Genomic DNA, 26,024 nt, shown 5'->3' on the forward strand with positions numbered 1-26,024 from the left:
TTGAATAAGTTTTCTGAAATGTTGCATGCTACTTGTAAAAATTGCGGATGTTTAGGGAACCCCTACCCATATTTTGTGACCCTAGGTCGGACAAATCAGGATAAGCAAATAGGGAGGACACGCCAAAGAGTGCCGGGGGACGCTCACCTCCCTGCCTGATCCCGGCAGCCGCGGAAAAGCTTGTAAGGGGTGTGGCCTCTGGGAGGCCAAGGGAGGGAGTGTTAGGGTTAATGTTAGGGTTAATTCGAGACTGCCATTACAGGTCAGGAGTGGCTCACATAATGAGAGGGAGGGGGGAGCGAAACTGGGGACCCCGCTACATCGAAACTACCAGTGTCACACGATTCAGTAAACAAAAGAAACAGGTAACTCGTGAGCATATGGCTGCGGGCCAATAAGATGGACACAAGTGCCCGATATTACCTAATATGTAGCGGGGGGTTGTGCTGGGGGGAAAAGGGATATAAATAAGAGCAGATTGTAAGGGGAGGTCGGAACGCGCCTTCTCCAGCGACCCGTATATTCGCTGTGCCAGTTACGGATTCTGCAATAAACCCAAGTTTTGTAATATTCCGGTGTTGGTTGTCTCTCTTCCTAAACGAACACAGGGCAGAATTTCAAGCCCAACACACGCCAGCTATATATATACCAAAGGCTTTTGCACAGTTCTGTACTTAAGAGTCAGAATAACGTTTAATATTACCAGCATGTCATAAAATTTACTGTTTTGCTGCAGCAGTACCATGCAATACATAGTAATAAAAACTATAAATTATAATAACAAATAGATATTTAAAAACAATTAAATTAAATAAATAGTGCAAAAAAAAGAGGGGTCCATTCAGAAATTAGATGGCAAAGGCAAAGAAGCTGTTCCTGAATCATTGAGTGTGTGTCTTCACACTTCTGTACCACCTCCCTGATGGTAACAATGAGAACAGGGCATGTCCTGGGTGTTGGGGGTCCTTAAGGACCTCAAGGTACATAAGTTACACAGACCAGATGAACTGTACCCCTAGGATTCTGAAAGAGGTGGTAGCATTAGAAATGATCTTTCAGAAATCATTGGACTCTGACATGGTGCCAGAGGACTGGAAAACTGCAAATGTTACATCACTCTTTAAGAAAGGAGGAAGGCAGCAGAAAGGAAATTATAGACCAGTAAGCTTGACCTCAGTGGTTGGGAAGATGTTAGAGTCAATTGTTAAGGATGAGGTGATGGAGTACTTGGTGAAACAGGACAAGACAATACAAAGTCAGCATGGTTTCCTTCAGGAAAAATCCTGCCTGACAAACCTGTTGGAATTCTTTGAGGAGATGACAAGTAGGATAGATACAAAGGGGATGCAGTGGATCTTGTATATTTGGACTTTCAGAAGGCTTTTGACAAGGTGCCATACATGAGGCTGCTTACCAAGTTAAGAGCCCATGGTATTACAGGAAAGTTACTAACATGGTTAGAGCATTGGCTGACTGGTAGGAATCAGCGAGTGGGAATAAAAGGATCCTTTTCTGGTTGGCTACCAATGACTAGTGGAGTTCCGCAGGGGTCGGTGCTGTATATAAATGAATTAGATGATGGAATAGATGGCTTTGTTGCCAAGTTTGCAGGTGGTACAAAGATTGGTGGAGGGGCAGATAGTGTTGAGGAAACAGGTAGATGCAGAAGGACTTAGACAGATTAGGAGAATGGGCAAGTAAGTGGCAAATGAAATAAATAATGTTGAAAAATGCATGGTCATGCACTTTGGTAGTAGAAATAAATGTGTAGACTATTTTCTAAACAGGGAGAAAATCCACGAATCTGAGATGCAGAGGGACTTGTGAGTCCTTATGCAGAACAGCCTAAAGGTTAACTTGCAGGTTGAATTGGTGGTGAGGAAGGCAAATGCCATGTTAGTATTCATTTCAAGAGGTTTAGAATACAAGAGCAAGGATGTGATGCTCAGGCTTTATACGGCACCGGTGAGGCCTCATCTTGAATATTGTGTAGTTTTGGGCCCCTCACCTGGGAAAATGTGTGCTGGCATTGGTGAAGGTTCAGAGGAGGTTCACAAGGATGATTCCAGGAATGAAAGACTCATCATATGAGGAATGCTTGATGGCTCTGGGTCTGGGCTTGCAGGAATTCATTAGGATGAAGGGGGGGGATCACATTGAAACTTTTTGAATATTGAAAGGCCTAGACAGAGTAGATGTGGAAAGGATGCTTCCCTTGATGGCAGAGTCTCAGCCTCAGGATAGAGGGGCACCCTTTCAAAACAGAGATGTTGAAATTTCTTTAGCCAACGGGTAGTAAATTTGTGGAATTTGTTGCTCATTCAGCTGTGGAGGGCAGGTCATTGGGTGTATTTAAGGCAGAGATTGATAGGTTCTTGATTGGACATGGCATCAAAGGTTATGGGGAGACGGCCGGGAACTGGGGTTGAGGGGTAGAAAAAAAAAGGATCACCCATGATTGTATGGCAGAGCAGACTCGATGGGCCAGATGGCCTAATTTTACTCCTATGGTTTTAATTAGTGGTCGCCAACCCATCGATTGCGATCGACTGGTCGATCTTTGAGACTTTCCCAGTAGATCCCGAAAAAAAAAGAAAAATAAATACACAAATACTGTTGAGAGATTGTTTCCGGATTGTGGGGTTTTAGTTCCATTCTTTCTGTCCAGTGCGCATGTGAGCAGCTCTCCCGCCACGCACTACACAGTGTACTTCAGTGGTCCCCAACCACCGGGCCGCGAGGAAACGATATGAGTCAGCTGCACCTTTCCTCATTCCCTGTCATGCCCACTGTTGAATTTGAACGCACGCAAGCTCATCAGTCGCCTAACTGCAATGATACCCTTGCGGCAGGGATCACTGGTTGGTCTCACGTGGCCAGTGGGAAGCGCCGTTGCTACCAGCCTGGAGCGTAGACAGATGGGCGCCACCTCTAAACCTGTTTACCACACCAAATGTTCGTGGGGAAACCCGGTGCTAAAATATTTGCAGACCACCTAATTCCGGCTCAGGGTTTCGTAAGTAGCAGAGCAGCTACCTTGCTGCGATCTACTGAAAGTCATCCCTCCAGCCGAACTTTGGTTGGGTGGGGGGGGAGAGGTGGCAAGCGTGTCTCCTGTTGCACTCATTGCTCGATCAGTCGCTCTCTCCAGACTGCGACCGCCGCGGCCCCAGCACGGGGATCTCCGGCCCTTACCTTGTCCTCTCACCCACCTACGACTAGCCGCACTTGGCCAAGGCATCTGGCGGCAGGTGCACGGAGGCTGAAGCTCGGGCCCAGAGGCTGTCTAATGAGGCAATGAAGCCCTCAAAACTGCTTCGGTACCTTGAGTTCAAGCACCCTGCACTTAAAGACAAACCCGTTGAGTTTTTTCAGTGGAAAAAATGTGAGCAAGTGGGACAGAAGCTAAGCGCTGAGAGCCACGTAAACTAAATTGCGGAATAGACTGGACATAAGGAACCTGCTTCGAGTATCGCTGTATTCCAGTATTGTTTAACACCCCCTCACCTCCGTCAGCTGGTCCGCAAGAATATTATCAATATTAAACCGGTCCGCAGTGCAAAAAAAGGGTGGGCACCCCTGGTGTTCATACATTATTTCTATTTCTGGGTTGTGGGGTTTTACTTCCAGTCTTTTCTGTATGTGTATAACTAATCGATTTGGGGTCGATCTTGCCTTTCACTAAAGCCCAGGTAGGGGATCTTGGGCTTAAAAAGGTTGGTGACCACTAGTTTTAATAATGGATGCTGCCTTTTTGAAGGTGTCCCTGATGCCAGGAAGGTTGTGCCCATAATGGAGCTGGCTGTGTTTGCAACTTTCTGCAGCTTTTTCTGATTCTGAGCCGTGGCCCCTCCGTACCAGACAGTGATATATACAGTTAAAATGCTCTCTACAGTACAATAAACTCAACTGTGCACTTTTGAAGTACTTTCCCTGTAAACAGGCAATTCTTCTATTGTAACTGAATGCAGACACAATCTGGTATTTATACCACTTGTAAAGGTCAGCCATCTTTCTAACATTAAAAAGCTTAACAAACTTTAGAAACTAAAAGCACTTATAATCACTTCCATGTATTCCTTACCTCTGACCTTCTTCTGCGAAGTAAAGTGACGTTACTCCACAATCTTTCCCTTCACCTTCTGTGAAATATTTGGCTAATTCGCCTTGTACCTCCATTAGTTCCGATTTCTTTAATTTCTATAAATTGTGGAGAGGAAATTAAGAGTTGTAGAAAGTCACCAAATAATGAAGGAAAATATGTCAACCTGAGGACAAAAATAACCCAGCTCCAAAAGCAAATACTATAACGGGGTAGGCCAGATCCAGCCCGCAAGCAAATATTGAGATACTATGTTTATCCGGCCCGCGAGCGATTTTTCCTTATTCTGAGTGTTTCATGTGACCACACTGATGGACGTGCGTGGTGTCTTGTTACACTGGCACCAGGTTCCGTTTTGTTCCAAATCAAACTCTGGTATATACAAATGACGGGAAGGCAGATTACCTTATTAATACTCTCCATGCACGCACAGGTTTTCAGATGGGATTGTTCAAATTTGTAAACAGAAACAGCGTCACTGTGTTTTAACAGGAAATCCACGCTAAATATCCAGATATTTACATGTGCTACGATACTTGTTGAATAACTCGTGTTTCGAAATAAAATCAAAGAAAAAATTTCCAATGGCAATGAATGCAAAACGCAGGAAGATAGACAATGAGTGCCAAAATTTCCAAGACACTTGGACACTAGATTTCTTCTTCATCGAGCAAGCTGGGAAACCAGTTTATCTCATTTGCCTAGAAAATGTTGCTGTGAAGAAGGTGGCAAATATCAGGCGACATTATGAGACCCGCTATAGTGGAAATTTGAACAAGTTTACTGGGCAAGCAAGGAAAGATGAAGTTGAGCGAATGAAGGTTAGTTTCAGAAAACAAACATCATTTTTTGCCAAGAAAAGCAGTGAAAATAAAGGAATTACCCATGCCAGCTACAAAGTCTCAAAATGTATTGCAGAAAAGATGAAGCCTTTTACAGATGGAGAGTTTGTCAAAGAATGTTTACTGGCAGTGGTGGATATTGTTTGTCCTGAAAAGAAATCATTATCTGCATCTATCAGCCTGTCAGCAAGAATGATCACACGGCGAGTTGAAGAAATGTCAGCAGATGTTAACGAATTGCAATTTTTTTCAATTGCGCTTGATGAGAGCACAGACTTGAGAGACACTGTTGAACTTGAAGTGTTTGCGCGAGGAGTGACCTCAACTTTTCAAATATTTGAAGAGTTTATTCAATTAATTCCTATGAAGGACATGGTTTGCTGGAGACATTTTTGAAGCTTTGTTGAAAATGATGTCAGAAATGAAACTTAATGTGTCGAAGCTTATTGGCACCACAACTGATGGGGCAACAGCAGTGGTGGGACAGAAAAAAGGCATCATCGCATTGCTGCAAGGACAAATGGAAAACCTTGGAATCGCACAGGAACTGGTTAAAATTTTCTTTTTTATTATACTTAATTTACCACCATTCAATGCACCATATTCATACGTTTTATGTTTAAAGATTCTTTGTGTCCTTTTAACAGATTCAAAAGATGCCCTGATTGAAATAAATTGTAACTAAACTGAGTTCTTTGATTACTAATTGGCATCCTTGGTTAAGCACAAATGATTCTCTAGCAAGCGTTACTCATTAATTTGAGGCAAAACATAACTAGATGTATTTAAATGGATAATTTCCATATTTCAAGTTTTTTATGGCATTTATCTGGCCCACCGTCCGCTCATTAATACACGATTCGGCCCACAGAGGCAAAAAGGTTGCCGACCCCTGTACTATAAAATACACTAAGTGACCACTTTAATAGGTACCTACAATGAGTGCATGATTGTAATTTTCTGCCACCTGGCACCAACTGTCACATTTCTTCCCCATTCTGATGTTTGGTCTAAACAACAACTGAACCTTTTAACCATGCCTGCATGTCTTTATGCATTGAGTTGCTGCCACATGATTGGCTGATTAGGTATTTGTATTAGCAAACAGGTGTAGAGCTGTACCTAATAAAGTAGTCACTGAGTGTAGAGTTTTGGTTTTCTGTTGCTGTAGTCCATCCACTCAAGGTTCAATATGTTTGCTCAGAGATGCTCTTCTGCACACCACTGTTGTAATGCAAGGCTATCTGAGTTACTGCCGTCTTCCTGTCAGCTTGAACCAGTCTGGCCATTCTCCTCTGACCTCTGACAACAAGGCATTTAAGCCCACAGAAATGCCGCTCTGGATGTTTTTTGTTTTTGCACCATTTTCTGTAAACACTACAGACTGTTGTGTGTGAAAATCCCAGGTTTCATCCTGAGTTTAGCTGCCTCATGTTGGAGTTTGTGAATTCTCTCTGTGACCGTGGGAGTTTCCTCCAGCTGATCTGGGGTCCTCACACACCCCAAAGCCATGTGATTTGGTGGTTGGCAGGAGAATATTAAAGGGAATAGGTTCCAGGGATATAGGTGTGGGAATGGAATTAAGTCATAGGAGCAGAATTAGGTCATTCAGCCCATTGAGTGCACTCTGTCATTTCATCATGACTGATCCATTTTCCTCTCAACCCAACCTTCTGCCTTCTCCCCATAACCTTTCCATGTCCTGACTAATCAAGAACTTATCAAACTTCACCTTAAATACACCCAATGACCTGTGGCAACAGATTCCACAGATTTACTACCTCCTGGCTAAAGAAATTCCTCCTCATCTCTGTCCAAAAAGGACTTCCACCTAATCTGAGGCTATGCCTTCTAGTCTTAGGCTCCCCTCTCACAGGAAATATTCTCTCCACACCCACTCTATCTAAACCTTTCAACATCTGATAGGTTTTAATGAAATCCCCCTCATACTTCTAAATTCCAGCGAATAGAAGGCCCAGAACCATCATACAATAGGCCTTTCATTTCCAGAGTCATTCTCATGAACCTCCGCTGAACCCTCTCCAATGTCAGCACATCCTTTCTTACAGAAGGGGCTTTTATATTCTAGTCCTCTTGAAATGAATGCTAATGTTGTATTTGCCTTCTTCACCACTGACTCAACCTGCAAAAAACTAACCTTTAATGAATCCTGCACAAGGACTCCCAAGCCACTTTGCACCATGGATTTTTAAATTTTCTCTGTTTAGAAAATAGTCTATGCTTTTATTCCTTCTTCAAACATAACCATACACTTCCCAACACTGTATTCTGTGAATAAATTACTGTGAAAAAAGGAGCACTGATTCACAAATAAAAATTCCAAGTGAAATTGATAAAAATCACTGGTTGTAATACTCATTTATCTGAACAAAGGGTTGGGGGCTGAATACTTTTAGAAGACACTATATGTGAGCTTCACCAAGAGTGATAATGTTACCAGCACCTCCCAAGAAATGAGACTGTATAGAGCATGGGTTCCCAACCTAGTTAATAGTGAGGCTCCATGGCATAAAAAAAGGTTGGGAATCCTTGGTGCTGATGGAAAGTTCAAAATTTGCAAGTGATCACTGAATGTAGTGTGACATTTGTAAGCTGAGTGTTGTCATTGCTGATGAACTAGACACTTACAAACTCACACTTGTCATTAAAACATACTTTATTTACTTATGCACAGCCCTGTCACCAAACTGTTCTGAAAAATGTAATTTTTATATGGAATTGACTAGCAATTATGGATATTGTCAAACATGTTCAAATTGTTGATTTGTAAGATCAATCAGCATTAACAATAGAAATGTTAGCAGTCAATATGAACTATAAGCTCTCAACTGATACTTTGAAGTCAGTAAAATAATTGTCCCTTAGTTGATGTGTAGCTTGCATCCTTCAATTGCATCTTTATCTTGTCTCCTTATGCTAAATGGTTCCATAATATCCAAAACACCTTCAAGGACCGATGCCTCAAAAAGGCAGTGTCCATTATCACCGAGGACATGCATTCTTCTCGTTACCATCAGGAAGGAGGTACAGAAGCCTGAAGGCACACACTCAATTATTCAGCAACAGCTTCTTTCTCTCTGCCATCTGATTTCTGAATGGATATTGAACCCATGAACTATTTTTTTATTTCTATTTTTGCACTACTTACTTAATTTAACTACTTACTGTAACTCAGTTTTTTTTCTCTTTATGCATTGCATTTTACTGCTGCCACTAAAGTAATAATTTTCACGACATAGGGCAGTGATAGTAAACCTGATTCTATACTCCCCCCCCCACCATGCAAAGGGAAGCTGTGCTCTACAAAGACCTTTCTCACCTGGGCAGACTGCACTGCATCTATCCTTGCCTGGACATTATGTTAACCTTTGCCTCATCTCAATTCCCACACTGGGACACTCACTGGGAGTGTTTGAGATAGGATGACAGGAGCGGGATGTTTGTCACAGGAAAGGAAGCTGGCGACTAATATCAAAGAAGATACTAAAAGCTTTTTTTAAGTATATAAAGGGTAAAAGAGAGTTGAGGGTGGATATAGGACCAATAGAAAATGACGCTGGAGAGACACAGAAATGGCAGAGGAACTGAATGCGTATTTTGCATCAGTCTTCACCGTGAAAGACATCTGCAGTATACCGGACATTCAAGAGTGTCAGGGAAGTGAAGTACAGTCGGCCCTCCTTATCCACGAATTCCATTTGCGCGAAGTCAGCCAAACGCAAATCGCGAAAACCCGGAAGTGCTCTTCCAGCACTTGTTGTTCGAGCATGTAGACTTTTTTTCTTGTCATTATTCCCTCAACAATGCAGTATAACAACTATTTTACATAGCATTTACATTGTATTAGGTATTATAAGTAATCTAGAGATGATTTAAAGTATACCGGAAGATGTGTGTGGGTTATCGTGGATTGGGATTGAAAAAAAAATCAGAAGTTCTCTTACTAAGTAAGTCGGAACAGGTACATCTGGTATTACTTAGCGTCAGTTCGTCAAATGTTTGCATTCATATATAGTATATATTTTACCTTTCTATGCATATAAAACACTTAAGAACGTATGTTTCAGCGCCAGGCTTGGGAACGGAAATTCCTGAGTTCAATCTAGTGACAGATCACTATCGAGCACGCTCTCCACCGTCATCGGGGCAGGGCCTTTCTCACTTTATCCTTTAAAATTGTTCTGATCATTGACCGATGTAGCCTAACGCTTTTCCAATGACCAATGGCGTTTCACCTCTTTCCAATCGCTTTATTATTTCCACTTTATTTTCAATCGTTATCGCGATTATTTCGTGAACAGAAACACTGCGGATTCAGATCTCTACCGCTGAGTCCTAATGTCCACCGCACTGAGAGAGGTTACATAAGGTCTTGGGTTCTGCTGGGCCCTAAGGTCCACCGCATTAAGACAGGTTGAATAAGGGACTGAGCATCCGCGAATTTTGGTAACCACGAGGGGTCCTGGAACCAATCCCTCGCGGATAGGGAGGGCTGACTGTATGTGCAGTGAAAATTACGACTGAGAAGGTGCTCAGGAAGCTGAATGGTCTGAGGGTGGATAAATTTCCTGAACCTGATGGAATGCATCCTCGTGTTCTGGAGGAAGTAGTTGGAGAGATTGCAGAGGCATTAACGATGATCTTTCAAGAATCAATAGATTCTGGCATTGTACCGGATGACTAGAAAATTGCAAATGTTACTCTGCTATTTAAGAAGGGTGGGAGGCAGCAGAAAGGAAACTATAGACCTGTTAGCCTGACATCAATGGTTGGGAAGTTGTTGGAATCATTTGTTAGGGAAGAGATTACGGAGTACCTGGAAGCACATGTCAAGGTAGGCCAAAGCCAGCATGGTTTACTGAAAGGAAAATCCTGCCTCACTAACCTACTGCAATTTTTTGAGGAAATTACAAGCAGGGTAGACGAAGGAGATGCAGTCGATGTGGTGTACTTGGATTTTCAGAAGGCCCTTGACAAGGCGCTGCGCATGAGGCTGCTTAGCAAGATAAGAACCTATGGAATTACAGTGGAGTTACTAGCATGGGTGGAGCATTGACTGATCGGCAGTAAACAGAGAGTGGGAATAAAGGTATCCTATTCTAGCTGGCTGCCAGTTACCAGTGGAGTTCCACAGGGGTCGGTGTTGGGACTGCTGATTTTTACAATGTATGTCAATGATTTGGACTATGGGATTAATGGATTTGTGGCTAAGTTTGCAGATGATACAAAGATAGGTAGAGGAGCGGGTAGCGTTGAGGAAACAGACAGCCTGCGGAGAGACTTACATAGTTTAGGGGAATGGGCAAAGAAGAGAGAAATGAAATGCAATGTTGTAAAGTAGTGGCCGCCAACCCGTCGATCGTGATCATCTGGTCGATCTTTGAGACTTTCCCAGTAGGTCCCGAAAAAAATGAAAAATAAATACACAAATACTGTTGAGAGATTGTTTCCCGGTTGCGGGGTTTTAGTTCCGTTCTTTCTGCCCAGTGCGCATGTGTGTAGCTCCCCCACCACGCACCGAGGTAGAAAAGACCAGAAATAAAACCCTGCAACTCAGAAGCAACCTCTTTTCACAAACAGCTTCCGTAGCAGGGGGTATTGCTAGATTATCATTATCCTAATTTGTATTAACTTATCTTTATAACACTCACATTAGAACACTTCTCCCCCTTTGAATTCCAACATTCCCCAAATGTAAATAACTGAGAAACAAAAAACAGTGTCATTAACTTGCATACCTCTGAAACTTATACTAGTGTCTCAGTAACAGTTTACCAATACAAAACACCTGAAAAACGTGGCAGATTCAACATTCAGTCTAACAAAGGAAACTGTCCATTCAAATATTCAGTCTGTCAGGAGGTTTGCGAGGGTACTGTGCTGCAACACAGCAGCACAGGCCTGAACAGATTAGATATAGCAAACTTATTTCCCATGGTAGGGAGTCTAGGACAAAAGTGCACAACTTCAGGATTGAAGGACATCTATTTAGAACATTGATGCAGAGAAATTACTTCAGTCAGAGTGTGGTATACCCATGGAATTTGTTGCCACAAGTGGCTGTGGAGGCCAAGTCATTGGGTGCATTTAAGGGAGAGATAGATAGGTTCCTGATTAGCCAGGGCATCAAAGGGTATAGGGAGAAGGCAGGGGAGTGGGGATGACTGGAAGAATTGGATCAGCCCATGATTAAATGGCAGAGCAGACTCGATGGGCCGAATGGCCCACCTCTGCTCCTATAGCTTACGGTCTTATAGGAGGTTTCTGTGAGAATGTATGTAAGGAACCAGCAAGGAGTGGGGCAGTGTTCACAGGAGGCTTTCAGTAACATCATTGTTTTTCAGAGGACTATAGGCAATGCATATGTTATTCTCAGGATTCATTTCTGTTTCTCCCTGCAATATTTCACTTTATTTCCTAATTCCTTCAAGTTAAATTAAACTGGAAAGAATAATTCAAAATATTTTGTGCAATGTCTTTGCCATTTCCTTGTTCCCAAGCAACATTTTAGAACTGACACTCTCTTAACCCAGAGAGGGGCGCAGGGAGTATACATAATCTCACCTCTACCGTTCCTAAGGTCACAGATCCAGGGTTACCATGGAAACCAGTTACTCTTTCCATCTTCACCATATCATTGTAACCCAGCAAATGACCAGGGTTTTTACTAAATATGCAGATGTTGAGGTTTGATCACTCAGGGAGAGGTCAAATCCTGGCATCACATCAGATATCAAACTCTGGTCACCTGGACCTCAGATGCAAATCAACCCCTCAACATGGCTGGAGGCCAGTTTGCTGTTCTAAAGGCTGGTGTAGACATGATACGTTGAAATGCCTAGTTCTGGGCTGCAGATTTTGCTGATCCTCAGACAGCGACTTTGCAATTTGCCTGGTCTCCAAGTGATAAATCTGGTCATTGGATCTTCCTGCCTACCGGTGTTGCCAAGGAATGACACAGATCAAGTTGGGGCCTGGTAAATTTGAACCTACAACCTAGTAACACCACAATGGGTGAACAATGTCACCTTGGACTCAAGAATACTTCTTTTAAGTGGGATTTCACAGGTCACGTTATTGTACTGTTGTTTTACAACCGGTATCTGAAGCATTTACCATTGACACCATTCAGGGCACTGGAGATCTGGGGGCTTGGTGCTAGTGATTATCCCTAAGACAGTTATTTATCAGTGAAGTTGGAGGGTGGCGTTTCAATTCTGGTGGGGACCAACACCCCTCTTCTGAACAGGTTCATTGGGGTCTGCAAGGAAAAGGCTGGCGAGAGCTTTCTGAAAACATTGTCCGTGCACCTGGGGTTTTGAGTTGCTTTTGAGGAAGTGTATGGCAACATTGGGCCGGATACAGAATTTAAACGAGGGACTGTGTGGTTCACCCAGTCAAAGCCAATGGTGGTACAGCCCGGGTAAATAGCGAGAGTGATGGGGACCCCCAAATTTCCTGGAGTGCCTAAGGGCGAGGTCCTCTTAGTGGACGCTCTGGAAGGCCACGAGGGAGAGTCAGGATTTCCTGCTGGGGTACTGGTGAGGCCCGAGTTGCAGAAGCCGTCGGTTGTACAGGAACATAGGATGGCAGTGATTGTCAGGAACACTATGAAGAGGGAGGTCCCTTCAAGCAGGGGATGCCCCTGGCACCTTTATTCCTGGTGATGGTAATATCTAGTGTCCCTGTGAGACACACAGGGGAGAAACTACTGGAAAAAAGGGGAAAGTTGATCACTGAGTCATTCAACCTCAGGGACTCCCCGGTTCCTGCGGGTTGGAAGAGGAGGTTGATAGAGAAGATGTTGAAGCTGGAAGGTGTCTTTTCCACTGACGTGTTTGATGTAGGTTGTTCCAAGAGCCACGCGTCACACTATCTGGGTGACTGAGGATACCCTGTTCAGAGAAAGGTCACGGCAACTGGCCCCTGCAGAGGTGGAGGACGTTCAGCGGCATTTCTACAAGTTGAAGGAAGCTGGGATAATCACTGAGTCCCGAAGCCCCTATATGTCCCCAATAGCAGTGGCCCGAAAGAAAAATGAGAAGGTACGGATGTGTGTGGACTATAAGACTCGGAACAGGCGCACTATTGCTGAACAGTATCCTGAGGACTGAAGACACGCTGGCCTGCCTGAGCTGTGCGAAGTGGTTCAGTGTGCTGGACTTGAGGAGTGGATATTACTAGATCCCCATGAGTGAGGCTGACAAAGAGAAAATGGCATTTATACATCCCCTGGGATTTTTCCAGTTCGAAGGGATGCCCCACGACTTCTCGGGAGCACCTGCAACCTCCTGTGAGGCTGCTGAAGGTGCTGGGCCGCCTGAAAGCTGAAGGGTTAAAACTTTCCCTGGACAAGTGCCAGTTCTGCCAAACGTCTGTTAGCCATGTTGGACACATAGTCTCACGGGATGGGGTAGCTACAGACCCAGCTAATATCGAGGCAGTTACCACTTGGCCAAGACACCAGACTGTGAGCGCTCTGCGCTCGTTCCTCGGGTTCTGTAGTTACTGTCGGAGGTTTGTGAAAGGCTATGCGAAAGTGAGTCACCCTTTGAATCAGCTTCTGTGTGGTTACCCTCCCTTGGGGAAGAAGGGGTGGGGGAGGAAAGGACAGGAGGGTGGAGAGTATCTTAGCCCGTCGGAGCCCTTTGGACTGAGGTGGGATGCAAAATGTGAGGAGGACTTTCAGTTGCTGAAGGAGCTGCTGACCCAGGCGCCAGTGCTGGCTTTTGCAGACCCCCGATTGCCGTATGTACTGCACACGGATGCCAGCCGAGAGGGTTTAGGGGGCATCCTATATCAGGATCAGGGCTCCTGGTTGAGGCACGTTGTGTTTGTCAGCCGGAATCTGTCGCCCTCCAACAAAAACTATCCCACGTGCAAGTTGGAATTTCTGGCGTTGAAATGGGCAGTGGTGGATAGGCTGAGTGACTACCTCTATGGGGCCAAGTTTGAGGTGAGGATGGACAACAACCCCTTAACGTATATCCTGACCTCGGTGAAACTGGATGCCACAGACCATTGGTGGTTGGCGGCATTGTCTGCCTATAATTTCAACCTGAAGTACTGGCCGGGAAGCAGGAACTTTGATGCTGATGCTTTGTCCCGAGGGGCGCATGAGGGACTGGTCAGGGACGAGGAGTGGAAGAGCGTTCCTGCCCCGGGGTTGAACGTCCTGTGTCAGTTTGCCATCACCTCTGTGTCAGAGGAAAAGGAGGGTCAGGAGCAAGTGGTGGATCAATTGGGGGTGTCTGATGACGCCATTCCCCCAAGTTTATTGTAACCTGACTGCTCCGAAGACAAATCAGCTGCCGGATTTGAGTTCTGGGAAACTGGCTGCTGCCTAGTGAGATGACCCAGGCATTGGTACCATTTGGGTGGCTGTCAAAAAGGGAGACATGGCTCAGGCGGAGACGACGAAACATTATTACATAACATTCATGTGCACAAAAATAAAAAGCAAAATATTAGTATTGGTTGATTACTGTCACACGTACACGTACTATTGCCACGTAGGAGGTTGGCTTAGTTGCCAGTTGAAAGCCACTTCTGCTGTATTGGTCATTGATTGGTCTGTTTTTAAAGTCGCATTCACTCTTTCTTATAGGTTGGCTTGAACACCAGGGCACCAATATCCGGTTCTGAGCGCCTTAGGCGGTATAAGAAAGGATGGCTCAGCCACTTTCTTCCATCTCCACAGCGCGCCTCAAGCTGAAGTCGTGAGCAGCGCTGAAGGACTATTAAGAAAGGGCATTGCAAACATAGACAGGCCCCCATGTTTGTTTAGTTAAGTATTCATTTGTAACAGGCTTGGTTCTTCAGTTTTATAATTTGGGGAGATTTAACAGAGTACCCATTAAATTAAAGGGTAACTGAATGTCCAGCAGTGTAGTTTTGTGTAGTTTACAGAAACGCTTGTTTAGCTAAATGCTCAGTTTAATGTTTCACTGTTCATTTTTAACTAAATACTTAAGGTGTCCATTTTAAATTTGTGTCTTCTGTTTCATTCAATGGATCTTCAAAAATGCCTCCACATTATAAAGATTACATTCGCTGGGCAAGAGGAATGATGCATATGCTAGATTTCTAACAAAACGTCAGGAACAGTGTGCACAAGACCAGAGTGGCCAGCAAGTCTTGCAATAACCTGGCGGAGAGATGCCAAGCAACATTAACTGCTCCCTGACACAGAAGGAAAACAATATCAGTGGCTCCAATTCCAGATCCAGACACACATAAATTTCTACAGAGGTACCATGGAGAGCATTCTAGCTGGCTGCATCAGCATCTCAAATAGGTCGACCGTTTATTCCCTCTTCATAGATGCTGCCTGACTTGCTGAGTTCCTCCAGCAGTTTGTGTGTGCACTGCTCTGGATTTCCAGCATCTGCTGAATCTCTTGTTTACAATCTGCTGTTACATTTTGTTTCACAAACAACTTATCAGCAGATTCCCAGAAGCAAAATTTTTTGTGACACCCTTTTTGATCGTGAGGTAGTGAATAGGGCAAGACCCCTGGTTGGGAGTCTTGTTTCAAGATGCAGGCTACTGGAATCATTCCATCCAAATTTCCACTTCCTGGCCATCTCAAACAAGCAAATGGGGAAACTCACAAAAGGGAAAAAAAAAACACTGTTGGATCTCTGTTTAATTTCTGATCCCTTAATTCTTAAGCAGTCTTAATTCCAAGATTTATTACAAATATGCAAATATGAAGCAAACTAAATAGAGTTGAAAAACTATGCTAAAAGGAGAATTAATGCTAAGACGAAAAATAAAGACAGCTTTTCTGAAAAATCTATCATTTTTATGGATAAGGGAAATTCCTTAGATAGAAATAAATTGATTAATTTTTTTTGTGCCATACTCTGCCAGAGCCTCGGCAACCACTTTTTTTTTCAAGTGGTTGTCTTAGAGGGAAGATTCTGTGAGTGGTCCCCCACGTCCTTCTCACAGTGCAGTTGTGTTTTTTTTCACGAGGCTGAGTTGCAAGCTCGACACTCAACCTGGCACGGACGGAAAGCGTGCCTGGGAGCGGTCCGACTGGGTTCGAACTCGGGAACCTTCGCTCCAGAGTCCGGCGCTGATGTGACTGCGCCACCAGCTGGCCAAAATTGATTAATAAGCCATATAATTAAATCACGCGGGCAATGTGCTAATACTTAGCCAATGAAAAATGAAAAAGGTGATAAACTGTTAATTTAGCTGCTATACCACTTTCTGTGAATGTGAAAAAATGTGTGTAAATAAGTACAAATCTTATGAAAAGTGTAATTAAAAATAAAACAGTGGTTTCCAGCACCAGCATGTACAAATAGCTAAATCACTTTTCCATAACAACTTATTAATTACAACAGGGCAGCCCTTGACTGACAGAAAAGTACAAAATTTCAAGAGGAGGAATTATCCAACAGTACCTGAGGGTTGAAGTAAACAATGGCCATAATTTGCTTGGCTCTGGAAATGCGTACAGTCAACTGCTTCCAATGACCTTCATAAGTTTCTGGATTATACACACAATAAGGAGATGACCTGCAAACAAAAATAAAATTGGACTCAATAGGAGACAAGGTGAAGGACATGGTGGGGGAGGGGTTGCTTTTCTTTACTTTACTGGCCACTTCAGCGTAATATTTTACCCCCAGTTTAGTCCAAACTCATCTTTTCAATGACATGGGTAACTAAACTAACTAATAGGTTAACATTGGAAGGTGCACGTTTGGAATGAGTTTCTGTATCAGTTCTGTCTGTGTGTGGTATTAGCTGGAGAATATTGCTAACAAATTGTTTTTGTGTGGCCACATTAATCACTGTTCAAATACAGCTACTAAACCATTTAAGAAGAAAGCTTTTGATGAATGTCTTTTAAACTGCATTGAGACTTACAAGAAGTGTTGCTTTGTAGCATCTTCCAAGTGGCACAAGAATGTTGGGTTGATACTACAATCAGCAGTAAGAGGCACAAGAGCTGGAATCTTACCCTAGAATGCCTCTCCTTTGGCAGTATTTCATCAGAACATCTGAAACAGGACCTGCCCTCACTAATGGCAGTTGTCCCGTTGATAGGAAACCTGTGTGGGAGGGTTTTTAAAGTAGAAAAGATGTTGCACTGGGGTAATCTCACTCTCTCAACCTTATGTCTGGGTTCCCTAAAATCATACTTCAAATCAGCACTAATGGGCGTGGCCAGGTATGCTTGGACAGGCTAATTTCTAAGGCTGCATTACGTCGGGTTTGGGATGGGGGAGGGGCAGGATCAAAGTAAGCTGAAGAGATTGTAAACTTAATTACAACATGGGCACTAGCCTCTAGAGTATCCAGGATGTCTTCAAGGAGCGATGTCTCAAAAATATGGCGTCTATCATTAAAGACCCCCATCACCCAGATCATGTCTTGTTCTCATTACTACCATCAGGGAGGAGGTAGAGAAGCCTGAAGGCATACACTCAGCAATTCAAGAACAGCTTCCCTTCTCCCATCCAGTTTCTGAATGGACACTGAACCCAAGCCCATAATATTAAATCAGATTGAAATAGCAGACATTACTTCCATACAGAATGATATAAGAGACGATGTGAAAAAAATGCAGCTAATAATACAATATAATCATCCATTGAAATAGTGGCTTTTAATAACCTTAGGTACTTCTGAAATGCCTTGACAACTTCCTTTGTTTGGGCTGGAATATGAACAGTATCAAATGGCTCTACAACAGCACATGATCCTCCCTTGTATTTACCCAAGCGACATCCAACAGTTTTATCTTCTCCATTTGCTCCAACGCCAATTAGAAACTCACACTTGTTGCGGTATTCACTCTGAAACGGAAAATTGCAATGCTGGAAATCAGCTAGGGTGGCTGAACCCATAATTGAGTACAAACACCAACTTTGCACTACTGAAGCTCCCATGTTTGACTGATTGAATTTGACTAATATCTCAGTGAGTATTCATACAAGGTAAGTAACAATTCAGAAGAAGTTAGGAGAGTATATGTTCACATGCACAAGTTGAAATAAGGCAGTCAGCCAAAACGGCAATCACTGAATCAGCTACAAATCACAGTAGATCCAAACCATATCTCTTGCTGAGCTGAGGAGATTTACCAGGATGTTGCTTGGATTGGAGAATTTTGTCTTGGTTGAGTGAGCTAGGACTTTTCTCTTTGGAGTGAAGGATGATGAGAAGTAACTTGACAGAGACGTACAAGATGCTAAGAAACATAGATCAAGTGGACAGCATGAGACTTTTTCCCATGGCTAACACCAGGGGATACGTCCAAGAGCACCACATCACTGGACTGTCTCAATGACCTGGTGAGCTACGTTGGCTGGAGTCAGGGCCTTGCCCTTTGGCTCTTGGTAGGGTCATCCATGCCAAACAGGTCAAAGGGTACAGGCCAGACTCAGGGTAGTCCACAGGTCATCTAAGTTCAGGGGTTCAGCTCAGGGCTAATAACACTGACTGGTCAATTTTTAAATTATTATTATTACGGAAACAGCAATGAAGAATCCTCCATCTGTGTATGATGGTATGGACAGACAAAGATGGAGGACCTTCACTGCTGCCCGAAACCTCAGTGGTGTAACAGGTAGTTAGTAAGTAATATCACGGGGAATAACTTTAAGATGACTGGAGGAAATTACTGGGGAGAGATGTCAGAGGTAAGAATTTTTACACAGAGTGGTGGGTGCATAGAATGCGCCATCATGATGGAGGCATATACATCAGGGACATTTAAGAGGCTCTTAGATAGGCACTTGGATAAAATATAAAAGAAGGGCTATGTGACAGGGAAGGGTTAGATTGATCTTAGAGTAGATTGAGAGGTTGGCATAACATCATAGACCAAAGGTCCTGTACTATGCTGTAATGTTCTGTATTGTTAAAGGCTGAGTTGTCACTTGTACATTTTCAACACTCATCATTACAATGCCTATGTGGAAATATTTTCACACCCAAGACAAGTGATGAAAGAGTCTGTAGATCACTGTGGCATTTTGTTCTTTAATCTGCATCTACCAAACAGGATCTAATTGCATCCAGGAGTGGATATCAATTGCTCAAAGCCAATGCCAGAAGAGCAGATATTTTGTACATTTAGTTACGTATTAGAACTTCACCTCAATCAGATTCACTGTGGTTCTGCTCACTCAAGTCTTAGGAAAGATTCTGACTCTGGGAAACAGATACAACTAACTGACAAAGTCATGTGAAATATGGAACATTAACATACCTGCACTGGCGATGGCTTCACTCCCTCTAAAGGGCAACAGATTCCACCATGCGTTTTTTTCTGTTGAAAAACCCAGGGCACAAAAGCTCGATTGTGGGCTACTATTTCACTAATAGTTTGGAAAAAAAGAGAGAAACAATTACTCTGAGGTAAATTATGTTAAGAACATAAAAAGCAGCTGGAACAACCCATACAGACCCTTGGGTCTGCTCTGCAACATGTGGATTTTTCAATGGTTCTATTTAATATCAGGAAAAGATCGCAAAGAATGAATGACAAAAAAATGTTACAACCCAAAGCCCCTCCCTCCCGTGCACAAGCAGCAGCAAAGCATCACCGCTACACCCCATTTGTTCCAAACGGAAGCATCAGCCACCAAGCAAGCAATAGCAAAGCCCCCAAAGGGAGACTGTGATCTGCAGTCCAACAAAATCCATTATTCACTTGATAATTAGACATGCCACAGGCTCTCTTGCTCACTAACAAGTGACAAAGAGTTGTCACCCCCTTCCACAGTGAGAGAGGAGATCAACAAATGTTACAGACTGAAACACTGCTTTTATTCTGAGTTTCTCCAACTTGAGAATCAGGGGAGAGGGGGTGGGGGGCAAGGGAGAGGGGGCTAGGTGGTAGGGGGAGGGAGGAGGAAGGGGAGGAGAGGGATCACCAGAATACAGAGGCTTCCAACAGCCACACCTGCTGTCACAATGTTCTGTTCTCCCGTGATGCCTCAGTGGGCAGCATCATCATGAAATCACTTCATACACTGAGCCCATAATATCTATCAATCAATTCTGACTTAAATATATTCAGCACTGGAACCTCCTCAATGTCTTGTGCAGGGAATTCTAATGTTTCTTTCCCACTTGGCTGAGAAAAAAATTCTCCTTGTTTGCTTTCCAAGTGAGTAACGCTCGATTTCACATAAATTGGAGTGTTATCCTTGTAAACACAGAAAGATTTTGAGCATTTCAATGGGATCACCTTTCATTCTAAAGAGTATAGGCCCAGTCTGCTTCAATTTGTACGACAAATCCTCTATACTTCTTCACTTGGACCTCATAACTACCAATTTGGAAATTCTAAACATAAATATTCATGATATTTTTCCTTTTGGCATGGGATCCAAGTTAGAAAAGTACACTTTGTTGGTTATCTTTAAATAAACTGCTTTACTTTCAGATTGAAATAAATGTTGCATGATTGATTTATTTTCCTTATGGCTCTTGTCCTTGAGTTGATAACTGAAACCTACAAATCTGATATTGGGTAGCTCTCTCTTGACCGGCACTAGCATCATGAGTTGAATGAACAACTTCTCTTCATTATATTTCCTACTTTCTGAGTTAAATATTGCTTTCAAAATTGAAACACCAATAAAATGGATAATTGTTGCACCAAATGAGCAAGTTTGTGTCAGACAAGAAGGTAAAAATTCACATATTTCAGTACTGAATCTGAACTGTCTGAAAAGACATTATTCAGATTTTAATTTATATTTTTATTCATAGTGTTGCAGGATAAATGATTTTATCTGTGTCCCAACTTTATCATTAGCAAGCTGGGTTACCCAGGCCTTGGTAAATGAGACAGTTAAAAGTCAAGAATTTCTGAATGAAACCACCCTGGGCACACTCTCTTCTCGCTGCTACCATCAGAAAGAAGATACAGGAGTCTCAGGAACCACACCACCAGGTTCACGAACAGTTATTACCCCTCAACCATCAGGTTCTTGAACCAAAGAGGATAACTTAACTTGACTTGCCCTATCACTGAACTGTTTCCACAACCTATGGACTCACTTTCAAGGACTCTTCACCTCATGTTCTTGATATTTATCGCTTAGCTATCTATTGTTATTATTTCCTTTTTTTCCCTTTTGTATTTACACTATTTGTTGCCTTTTGCACATCGGTGTTTGTCCGCCCTGTTGTAGTGGCCTTTCACGGATTCTATTATGGTTCTTGGATTTACTGAGTACTGTCCGCCCCCAAGAAAACAAATCTCAGGGGTGTATATGGTGACATATATGTACTTCGATAATTATCACAAATGATAATAAACTATAATTATGATTTTTAAAATAATTATAATTTAATTTCTTTGAACTTTTCTATCCCAAATGTAACACACAAAAAACGCTGGAGGAATTCAGCAGATCAAGCCAAATCAATGGAAGGAATAAACAGTAGAGTTTCAGACTGACACCCTTCATCAAGGTTGGAAAGGAAGTGGACAGAATAAGAACAAATCTGATAGGAGAGGAGAGTGGTCCATGGGAGAAAGAGAAGGAGGAGGGGAACCAGAGGGAGGTGATCAGCAGGTGAGAAGGTGTGAGAAACTAACCAGAATGGAGAATGGAAAAAGAGGGGAGTAAAAGGATGAAATTATCAGAAGTTGGAGAAATCAATGTTCATGCCATTAGGTTGGAGACTACCCAGGCAGAACATGACGTGTTGCTCCTCTAACCTGAATGAGGCCTCATAATAGCAGTTGAAGAAGCCATGGAGAGACATGTCAGAATGGAAACGGGAAGTTAAGTAATTTCTCCCCTTCCTACCTTCTCTCCTTTTCCATTCCCTAACCTGATTTCCAGGACACACAAATGCTTGATGCCTGGAAGCAGGGTGCTGGGAAATGAGCAGATGCCGCACTGCCCCGCAACCCCCGACTTAACCTTAGCCTAATCACAGGACTATTTACAATGATTAGTTAACCTAACTGATATGTCTTTGAACTGTGGGAGGAACCCAGAGCACCTAAAGGAAACACACATGGTGACGGGGAGAGCGTACAAACTCTGTATAGGCAGCAGTAGGAATTGAACTTGTGCCACTGGCACTGTGAAACATTGAACTAACCACTACACTACCGTACTGCCATGCATGTGATATTTTTGTACCTGTCAATTTGAAAGCATTGCACTCATCGAAACCCTGATTTCCATCAGTTAATCAATCATTGCATGGTGCTCATCTATTGCCATTACTCCCTTGACCATTAATCCACTGCAATAACTTTGTTTGTGGCAATTTGTGCCTTTTGGAAATTTACTTATTTATTGAGATACAGCACAGTGTCTCAGGGTTGGGTGTGTCACCATCTGCGCCACCCCCACCACCACCACCCCTGGCACTCCTTCTCTGCCACACCCCTCCTGCATCACTCCACTCTCACAATTCCCAATATCTTTTCCTTCTGCTAGATTTACAAGTGTATTCTCTGCTCCACAATGGCAAATACAGCACTGTGCAGAAGTCTTAGGCACTCTAGCTATATATACAGGTATGTGTCTAAGACTTTTTCACAGTCCTGTATGTTTTGTTGACTACTTAATTACTCTTAAGTTTCATCACTTCAAGACAGGAAAGTTCATACCGTGACCTAGTTAATCCGGAAGGAGACCAATCCTGACACTATGCGCCAGACAAGAATGGCTGACTGTCTGGTGTGACAAGCTATAATGACTTCAAGACTGCATGCTTACTTGCTAATAAATACATTTCTTTAACTTTGTGGAACATCATTATTATTGGATTGATCGGAGGAAGTATCATACAAAGAAAACAACCCATGATAGGTCGCCAGCCGCGGCAACTGGCTTGTTAGAATTAATTGACTGCTGCACAATCCTTAACTTCTCTTGTGATCAAATAGGATGTACATCTACTGGGAAATATAATTCTGTCCACCACTGTACAATTTCTAATAGAGGTGGAAGGGAGTGGAGTTGGAGAAAAGTAAGGCAATTCCAGAATACAAAGTGAAGTCAATTGGAAATATTTCAGTCAATAGTGGTCAATGTTTTAAAAAAATCAGTGGGGAAAAGATGTCATAGAATTGTGGTGGGTCATTGCCACTGACTGAAGACAAACAAATGTTATAGATTTCAGGTACTGAGGACAAGGAATCAGAAGAGGGTATCAAGAATATTAATAATAGTTGGAAGTTAGATTGTACCCAAATCAGACTGATATTACTTGCATTTGTTCTATATTCTATAAGGTTAGATCAATCCTGGAGCAGGTTTAAAAGATTGGCAAAACATTGTGAGCTGAAATGCCCATAGAGTGCTGCACTATTCAATGTTCTATTTAATGAAAAAGTCAACAAGACATTGCACACCATGCATTTATGGTATTATGGTCTATTTCACTTTGTATTTCAATAGACATGATAAATATATAATCAAAATCGAATTCAAAACAAATCTGCTGACTTCATGAGATTTGAGGCAGCTATTGTGGAAATATAACTGTAACAATAGAACAATAGAAAGTTTTTGACAAGAAGAGGCCATTGGCCCAACAAAGTTAGCCAAATTCCCATTCATATAACATGTTGAAATAACTACTGAGTTTAGATTTGAAAGTCTCTAAGGTTCTACTCTCAACTACATAACTAAGTAGCTAGTTCCATGTGTCCACAACTTGCTGTGTAAAGACTTCCTGATGTTAGTCTGAAATCTCCCTTTAACCAGTCTCCACCTATGATGATGGATTAATTTTCAAGTAGCAGTTGACATCCAGCTTACTTATATCCTTAATGATTTTGGATACTTCTCTCATGTCTCCTCTCATACGTCTACTTAGGCTAAAAAGACTTAATTATTTCAATCTTTCTTTTTAACTCATACCCTGCAGACCTGAAATGAGCCTAGTTGCCCTTCTCTGAATTCTCTCCAGTGCCTTCACATCCCTCACAGAATATGGAGACCAAATCGTACACCATACTCAAGGTGTGGCTTCACAAGCGCATTATACAGCTTAAGGAGAACGTCTCTAGACTTGAACTCCACTGAGCGCCTTATATAGCCCAACATTCTATTAGTCTTCCTAATCACATTGTCTAGATGTTGAGAGTAATGAGTCTATTGGGCCACTCAAATCCTCATACACTGCACTTTCTAACTCAAGACCTCCCCACCCCATTGTATATTTGGATCTAATATTTTTACTTCCTATATGTAATACTTTACATTTACATTACATTACATTTCATTTGCCATTTATCTGCCCACATCTGTATTGATTCCGCTGCCTGAATGTTATCAGTCCCCCCCCAAAAAATTCTGTGTCATCTGCAGACATTATTAGTTTATTTGTGATGTGCTTAACCAAATCATTAATGTAAATTAAAAACAACAGCAGTCCCAAAACTGATCCCTGCGGAATCCCACCTTTAACATCTTCGAGGTGTGAAAATGATCCTCTCACCATAACTCGTTTTCTGTTTTTGAGCCAATTCTGCACCCATTCGCACACATTACCCTGAATCCCTACCTCTTGTAATTTGATTATTAACCTCTTGTGAAGTAACTTGTCAAAAGCCTTCTGAAAGTCCAAATAAATTATATCAACTGCTCTATTGCTATCATAAATTTAAGTTACCTCTTCATAGGGCTCCAGCATATTAGTAAAACATAAATTTCCCTTTCTGAACCCATGCTGGCTTTCTGCTAACATGCCTGTTCTTATCAGCTACTTTTCCACCTCATTCTTTATTATTGCTTCCATTATCTTACCTATGATACAGATTTAGCTTACTGGTCTATAGTTACCAGGGTCAGTGTGGTCACCTTCTTGTATACCAGGACAATGTTTGCCTATTTCCAGTCCTTAGGGATTCCACCAGTCTTCAATGACTTTTGAAATAATATGTTAGGGGTTTGTGTATATACATAATCACAGACCTCTTGGATATATGTTGTCTGGCCCTGAAGATTTATTAACTTTCAGCCTTTTCAGCTAAAGCAGTACTTCACTTCCTAAGAACTCTAAGTCACTTAAAACAACCTTATTTCCTCCACTTACTGGCATATTGCTAACATCTTAGCAGGTGAATACTTCAGTAAAATATGAGTATCCACTATGTCCTTCCCTACATAACTTAACACCTCACTATTAGTCCTAATACACTTGACTTCCTCCTTGACTTTTCTTTTACTAGTAAAATATTGAAAAAATCTTTTGCAGTCAATCTTAGCATTATCAGCAATATCCTTCTCAACCTGCCTTTTGGCAATCTGAATTTTCCTCTCGACTATAGCTCTCATATTTTCATATGCCCTACAGTTAACATCATTCCTGTTTTTCTGCATTCCTTATATAGCTCTCCTTTTTCAATAATTTTTAGTATATCTTTATTCATCCGTGTAGTTGATCTAATGCTTTTATTGCTTCTCCCAACTTTGGGTATGAACATTCCCTGCACTGCATGCATTGCCTCTTTAAATCAGCCCCATTGTTCCCCAACTGACTCAATATCAAGCAGTTCCTTCCAGTTTATCTTCTGAAGTCTTTGTCGTATCTGCACAAATTTTGCTTTTCTGAAATTCAATTTAATGGCTTTGGTTTTAACTGATATATTCTCTCAAAAATCTTTGAGACTAACAATGTTATGATTAATTATCCCTAAAGACTCAACATCTTCTGTACTCAAAATTCTATCCCAATTATTACGGAATAACAAATCTAGACTAGCCTTCCCTCTTGTTGGTGTATTACCATACTGGGTCAAAAAACAATCATTCAATAACTCAATGAATTCACTTTCCTGTAATCCGTTAGTCTCCCACTAAATATTTGGGAAATTAAAGTCACCCGTAACTACAATATCACCTTAAGATTTACTTTAGCAATATTCTGATGGAATTGTTGATTAAAATCACTATCTGCATTTGGAGGTCTATGTTCTTCCTTTATCCTTATAGCTTTCAAATCTCACCCAGATATCTTCACTAAGCTTTGATTTATCTCCTATCATAAGCAGCCTCACGTTTAATCCTGAAGCCTTTATCAATTTATAATTTTTGTGAAATGTA

At 42.2% G+C, this 26,024-nt stretch overlaps 1 protein-coding gene across 1 annotated transcript in view; it reads right to left on the bottom strand.

Annotated features, from left to right (window-relative positions):
* Positions 1-26,024, bottom strand: part of trmt2a (tRNA methyltransferase 2 homolog A) — a 49,482-nt gene that overhangs the window by 17,361 nt on the left and 6,097 nt on the right. Inside the window, exons 3-6 of the mRNA XM_073051909.1 lie at positions 19,202-19,310; positions 17,602-17,783; positions 16,383-16,497; positions 4,085-4,200 (exon numbers count right to left, since the gene is read on the bottom strand). Coding sequence (XP_072908010.1) covers positions 4,085-4,200; positions 16,383-16,497; positions 17,602-17,783; positions 19,202-19,310 — 522 coding nt within the window. The remainder of the gene's footprint in view (positions 1-4,084; positions 4,201-16,382; positions 16,498-17,601; positions 17,784-19,201; positions 19,311-26,024) is intronic.

Source organism: Hemitrygon akajei, chromosome 7 (genome assembly GCF_048418815.1).
Source record: "Hemitrygon akajei chromosome 7, sHemAka1.3, whole genome shotgun sequence".
Lineage (NCBI taxonomy): Eukaryota > Metazoa > Chordata > Chondrichthyes > Myliobatiformes > Dasyatidae > Hemitrygon > Hemitrygon akajei.